Consider the following 7665-nt stretch of genomic DNA (forward strand, 5'->3'; position numbering starts at 1 on the left):
ACCCACCCTAGGGTCACTCTCTCAATTCTCTCCTTCTACCTTCCCTGATTTTCTAGTAGTTGAATTTAGATTGCACACCAAACATCTTTTATTCTTAGATATATATTGCCTCTGTCTTCTTCAACTAAGTTTTGTAAAAAAGACATAAGCACACATTTCAAACATGCTTATTTTAATTTTAGATTTAAAACATCTAAGAAATACAGGTAAAGATTATCATGTATAGAGAGTTGGGGAAATGGTAGAACTTGAATTCAAAGATCTCCAACACCACCCATGTGATATTTTGCATGAGAATGTCCCCTAAAGTTTCATGAATCTGAACACTTTCTTCTCAGTTAGTGACATTGTTTGAGAAGGTTTTGTAAAGGTGTGGACTTGCTAAAGAAAATATGTCACTGGGAGTGGGTTTTAAGAATTAAAATTGGGAGCTACTTCAAAAAAAAAAAAAAAAAGAAAGAAAACAGAATCCATCCTTGTACAGCACACAAGAATCATACCTCAAAATCAAAGGTAGGTATTACCTCAGATTAAAGGGCTGGAAAAAGGTTTTCCATGCAAATGGTCACAAGAACTAAGCTGGCTTAACCATTCTAATATCTAATGAAATAGATTTTCAACAAATACTAAGCAGAAGAGATAGGAAAGAACACTTCACATTCATCACAGAAAAAAATCCACCAAGATGATGTGTCAATTCTGAACATATATGCTCTAATGCAAGGCATATGCATTCAAAAAAAAACATCACTAAAGCTGAAATCACACGTTCATCTTTTAAATTGGAGTTATAGGCCTGATAACAAAAGTAAAATCTGTTCTATTTATATTTTCTAATTGGGACTGAAAATTTGACCCTGGGCATGTAATGAAAAATCAGATGCATAATCAGTATTTCTTAGATAATCATGAGTCTCTGTGTTCTGTGAAACCTGTCTAAATAAAGAAGCTATGCTGGTCAGTCAGAGCTTCTGAAGGGATCTGATTGCTCTTAGGTCAGAGTTAAGAAGTTCCCTGACCAACTGGGCCTGACTCCTCCCTCCATTTTTTTGGATTCCTCATCTCCCCCTCTGCCTGCTGCCCTGTAAGCAATGCTCATGAGCAGGTCCCACAGAGCATCCATCATGCTGTTCTATTAAAACCCCCAAATGAGGGAATCAACATAACTGAATGAGTATCAAACTGAATGAGGATCAGCGTAAATGAATGAGGATGTCTAGTTCATCCATCCCATGATAGCCAATGTAGGTGATGACCTTGAGCCTCTGCTGTTGGTTGTTTCACTGTCTCAGGCATACTGTGAGGCTAAGTGAAAGACACTATCAGTAACATTCTCAGCATGAATTATCCAAACATACAACTCAAGGTAGATATGGTTACAATGCATCCTGTTGGCACTACAGAGGAATTAAAAAAATTAATTAAAATTAAAAATTAACAAGTAAAAGATTTATTTAGTAACAATTTATAGAATAATATAAATATACCAAATTATGATACAATATATGCTATAAATAAAATTTAATTATTAAATAAATACATACATAAATAAGAATAAATGAAAAAATAAACAGTGACTTAATGAAGGAACTAATAAATAAACAAACAAACTGAAGTATAAAAAATGGCTTTGCAGATAGACACATTAATGCACATTATTGCTGAAACATCTACAAAACTTGCTTCAATTCTTACAAAAATTACTGATACTTTTGAGATGTCAGAATTTGAGCTGCAAGGTGCAGTGTCATAATCTCTTAAAGTCTTCTCCATTTTGGCTCAGGACTCACTCTTCCTTAATCTGTCTTGCCAGAAATTTGACTGAGGAAGACAGGGCTCTCCAGACTTCTGCTCTTACTACCTCCCAGGCACAGGGGCTGTGTTTCTTCTCTCTCAGGTAGACAATGATCCTGTGGAAGTATTCCCGCACAGGCAACAGGGAGTCTTCCTGGGTCAAGGGAGGTTCCTGCACCCCCACATGCTGCATCAAACAGGCTTTGAGGTCACTGAGCTGCTGGTGGAGATTATTGCAGAATGAGTCTAGGAGGGTTGCATCCCAAGAAGCAGATGAGTCCTTTGATGTGAAAATGTTCAGGACCTGCTGGGTCAGCTCATGCAGAATAGAGATGGCTTGAATCTTCTGAATCTCCTGGGTAACCACCTTCTCCAAGGGGAATCCAAAGTCCTTTCTGTCTTTCAGGCAGGAGACAGGGGAGAGTCTCCTTATTTGAGCCAGGAATGTTAAGGCTCTCTTGTTCCTGAGGTTTTGTCGCTGAAGCAGGTCACATCCTAGAGAGCAGGTTGACCAGTAGCTCATCACCACCAGGACCATCAAGAAAGCACAGAGCCTAGCCATTGTGGATCTTGCAGGTGCTGCTGGTCCTTGGGGCTGTTTGGTCCTGAAACTTCCCCTCTAGGTTCTCTGAAGACCATCCTGTGTAGATGTGTCTTAAATAGTGGCAAACATTACTTTTTACTTTCTAAATGCCCTTCCCTTTCTTCTGAATTGACTTTTCACTTTCTTTACCAAAGTGTCTGCTTGACTGTGGGCATTTGTTCTAAACCATTTTTGTTTTCACTATTGCTTCCTCTTTCACTGTTCTCTGTCAAAAAACTGTTTTACTGGTTTTCTTTTCCTAAGATTAATTTCTAATCTTTTACACCACAGATAAATTGTCTTTGCTTAAAGCTTATACAAAAACTATAAAGCAGATTTTTCTGTAAAATATTCCATAAAGTTTATTGAATTTTATGCTACAAGTAATTTTCATTTATATCACCCAAAAATATTTATATCATAAGTTAGGGTATATTGTAAATTTTAATAAATTAAAGTGCATTAAAGAAAATGTATACTTTAAATTTTCTTAATATTTAGAGTCATAAAATTTTGTTATTCAAGTTGCCTTCTTTAAATGCAAAATAAATTTATATAAAACTTAATTTAATAATAACTCTATATTAGCTATCTATCCAATGAATTTAATGTGAAGTATTAATAAGATAGAGGATACAAAAAGACTTTCTGTTTAACACATTGAGTTGAGTGTGATTCCTGGATCCACATTTGCAGTGGAGAATCAATGCATGTGCAGGAGCCCTCATCATAAGATTCATGATATGGCAAAGTTGGGAATGTGCTCTCTCTCTACCTACCTATCTCTCTCTCTCTCTCTCTCTCTCTCTCTCTCTCTCTCTCTCTCTCTCTCTCTCTCTCCCCTCTCTCTCTCTCTCTCACACACATAAACACATTCACACATTGAAACACTCACTCATTTGTGACAAAGGCAACACATGTGGTCTGTGAACCTCTGTCTGCATTTTTCTTTGACATATTGAATTCTTCAATCTTAAGATTTCTTTTCTGTCTTTATAGGACGTCATCACTGATTTTCTATTTCTTGGATAGATAGCTATTTAATTTTATTGGTTATATTTTTACTTGATTGTGTAGCTACCTATGTCTCTCACTATTGATTTCAAATCTTTTTCAAGCAATTCAGCCCTTTGTTTTTTCTCTCAGAAATCAACCAGGCTCATGAACTTTTGTGCATGACCTTATAAATAAAATGTAGGTTGATTTATAATTGCACTGTCAATGAATAACAGGACATTGTCAGATGGGAGGCCCTCGTTGTCTTTCCTTTCTCATTTATGTCAGTTATCATAGTTGAAAATCAAGCACAGCTAGTCATATTTTTATTCTAATCCAAGAAACTGAAGAACTAAAGTCTTTGCCTGACTTAATTTATTTCCTTAATTCATTTGAACTTAAGCTTTGTACACGGTGATAAGAATGAATCGATTTGCATTCTTCTACATGCTGACCTCCAGTTGAACCAGCACCATTTGTTGGAAATGCTATCTTTCTTCCATTGGATGGTTTAGGTCCTTTGTCAATGATAAATTGGCCAAAGGTGTGTGGGTTCATTTCAGGGTCTTCAATTCTATTCCACTGATCTACCTGCCTGTCTCTGTACCAATACCATTCAGCTTTTATGACTATTGCTCTGTAATATTGCTTGAAGTCAGGGATGGTAATTACCCCTGAAGTTATTTTATTGTTGAGTATAGTTTTCCATACCCTGGGCTCTTTTTTTATTCCAAATGAATTTGCAAATTGCTCTTTCTATCTCTACAATGAATTGAGTAGGAATTTTGATGAGGATTGCAAAGAAGAGACAAGGAGCTGTAGATACAAACATCACCAAGAGAATGCAAGAGATAGAAGAGAGAATCTCAGGAACAGAAGATTCCATAGAAATCATCGAAACAACTGTCAAAGATAATGTAAAACAGAAAAAGATACTGGCCCAAAACATACAGGAAATCCAGGACACAATGAGAAGATCAAATCCAAGGATTATAGGTATAGAAGACAGTGAAGACTCACAACTCAAAGGACCAGGAAATATATTCAACAAAATCGTAGAAGAAAACTTCCCTAACCTAACGAAAGAGATGCCCATAAGCATACAAGAAGACTACAGAACTCCAAATAGGTTGGACCAGAAAAGAAACTCCTCCCATCACATTATACTCAAAACACTAAGTGCACAAAACAAAGAAAGAATATTAAAAGCAGTAAGGGAAAAAGGTAAAGTAACATATAAAGGCAGACTATCAGAATCACACCAGACTTCTCACCAGAGACTGTGAAAGCCAGAAGATCTTGGACAGATGTCATACAGACCCTAAGAGAACACAAATGCCAGCCCAGGTTACTGTATCCAGCAAAACTCTCAACTAGGATAAATGGAAAAACCAAGATATTCCATGACAAAGCCAAATTTACACAATATCTTTCTACAAATTCAGCCCTACAAAGGATAATAAATGGTAAAGTCCAACAAAAGGAGGAAAGCTACTCCCTAGACAAAGCAAGAAACTAATCGTTTTGCACCAAAACAAAGAGAAGACAAGTGCAAACATAATCTCATATCCAAACACGAATTTAACAGGAAGCAACAATCACTATGCTTTAATATCTCTCAACATCAATGAACTCAATTCCCCCAAAAAAGACACAGATAAACAGACTGGATACGCAAAGAGGACCCAACATTTTGCTGCCTACAGGAAACACACCTCAGAGACAAAGACAGACACTACCTCAGAGTGAAAGGCTGGAAAATAACTTTCCAAGCAAATGGTCTGAAGAAGCAAGCTGGAGTAGCCATTCTAATATCAAATAAAATCAATTTTCAACTAAAAGTCATCAAAAAAGATAAGGAAGGACACTTCATATTCATCAAAGGAAAAATCCACCAAGATGAACTCTCAATCCTAAATATCTATGCCCCAAATAAAAGGGCACCTACATATGTAAAAGAAACCTTACTAAAGCTCAAAACACACATTGCACCTCACACAATAATAGTCGGAGATTTCAACACCCCACTCTCATCAATGGACAGGTCATGGAAAGAGAAATTAAACATAGACATAGACAGACTAAGAAAAGTTATAAACCAAATGGATTTAACAGATATTTATAGAACATTCTATCCTAAAACGAAAGGATATACCTTCTTCTCACCAACTCATGGTACTTTCTTTAAAATTGGCCATATAATAGGTCATCAAACAGGCTTCAACAGATACAAGAAGATAGAAATGATACCATGCATCCTATCAGACCACGGCTAAAGCTGGTCTTCAATAACAGTAAGGAAAGAATGCCCACATATATATGAAAGTTGAACAATGCTCTACTCAATGATAACCTGGTAAAGGAAGAAACAAAGAAAGAAATTAAAGATGTCTTAGAATTTAATGAAAATGATGGTACAACATACCCAAACTTACCGGACACAATGAAAACTGTGCTAAGAGGAAAATTCATAGCTCTGAGTGCCTGCAGAAAGAAACAGGAGAGAGCATATATCAGCAGCTTGACAGCACACCTAAAAGCTCTAGAACAAAAAGAAGCAAATACACCCAGGAGGAATAGAAGGCAGGAAATAATCTAACTCAGAGCTGAAATCAACCAAGTAGAAAGAAAAAGGATTATACAAAGAATCAACAGAACCAAAAGTTGGTTCTTTGAGAAAATCAACAAGATAGATAAACCCTTAGCCAGACTAACGAGAGGAAACAGAGTGTGTCCAAATTAACAAAATCAGAAATGAAAAGGAGACATAACTACAGAATCAGAGGAAATTCAAAAAATATCAGATCCTACTACAAAATCCTATATTTAACAAAACTTGAAATCTGGAGAAAATGGACAATTTCCTAGACAGATACCAGATACCAAAGTTAAATCAGGAACAGATAAACCAGTTAAACAACCCCATAACTCCTAAGGAAATAGAAGAAGTCATTAAATGTCTCCCAACCAAAAAGAGCCCAGGTCCAGCTGGGTTCAGGGCAGAATTCTATCAGACCTTCATAGAAGACCTCAAACCAATACTTAACAAACTATTCCATGAAATTGAAACAGTTGGAGAGCTACTGAATTCCTTCTATGAAGCAGTGAATAGCCTTGTTCGAGCACCAGTGGAAGGGGAAGCCCTTGGTCCTGCCAAGGATGGACCCCCAGTGTAGGGGATTGTTGTGGGTAGAGTAATGCAGTGTGGATGAGAAGGGGAACGCCCATAGAAAGGGGGAGGGGGGCTGATGGACAGGAAACCAGGAAAGGGAATAACATTTGAAATGTAAACAAGAAATACCAAATTTAATAAAAATGGAAGAAGAAAAAAAGAAAAGAAAAAGTGGTGAAGAGTCTCCATCACATGGGCACTGGGGAAAATTTCCTGAAAAAAAAAAAACAAAAACATTAACGGCTTATGCTCTAAAACTCATAAAACTGCAAAGCTTCTGTAAAGCAAAGGACACTCTCATTAGGACAAAATGGCAACCAACAGTTAGGGAAAAGATCTTAACCAATCCTACATCTGATAGAATGCTCAGATCGAAAATATACAAAGAACTCAAGAAGATAGGTTCCAGAAAGCCAAATAACCCTATTAAAAATTGTGTACAGATCTGAACAAAGAATTCTCAGCTGATGAATATTAAATGGCTGAGAAGCACCTAAAGAAATGCTCAACATCCTTAGTCATTAGAGAAATACAAATCAAAACAACCCTGAGATTCCACCTCACACAAGTCAGAATGCCTAAGATAAAAAATTCAGGTGACAATAAATGCTGGAGAGGATGTGGATGTGTTCACTCCTCCATTGGTGGTGGGATTGCAAACTGGTACAACCACTCTGGAAATCAGTCTTTAGGTTCCTGAGAAAATTGGACACTGCACTATCTGAGGACCCAGCTATACCTCTCCAGGGAATATACCTAAAATATGCTCCAACATACAAAAAAAGACACATGCTACAATATTTTCATAGAAGCCTTATATACAATAGCCAGAAGCTGGAAAGAACTCAGATGCCCTTCAACAGAGGAATGGAAAATAAAATGTGGTACATCTACACAATGGATTACTACTCAGTATCAAACACAATAACTTCATAAAATTCATAGGCAAATGACTTGAACTAGAAAATATCATCTTGAGTGAGGTAACCCAATCACAGAAAAATACACATCCTATGCAGTCACTGACAAGCGGATATTAGCCCAAAAGCTCAAATTACCCAAGATACAATTCCACAGACCACATGAAGCTCAAGAATAAGGATAATGAATTTGAGGATGC

At 36.7% G+C, this 7665-nt stretch overlaps 1 protein-coding gene across 1 annotated transcript; it reads right to left on the reverse strand.

Moving 5' to 3' along the window:
• Positions 1-1786: 1786 nt before the first annotated feature.
• On the reverse strand, positions 1787-2356 carry LOC116887968 (interferon alpha-5-like). The gene has a single exon (XM_032889411.1). It carries the CDS (start codon positions 2354-2356, stop codon positions 1787-1789), a length of 570 nt encoding a protein of 189 aa, XP_032745302.1.
• Positions 2357-7665: the final 5309 nt, after the last annotated feature.

Source organism: Rattus rattus, chromosome 1, assembly GCF_011064425.1.
Source record: "Rattus rattus isolate New Zealand chromosome 1, Rrattus_CSIRO_v1, whole genome shotgun sequence".
Lineage (NCBI taxonomy): Eukaryota > Metazoa > Chordata > Mammalia > Rodentia > Muridae > Rattus > Rattus rattus.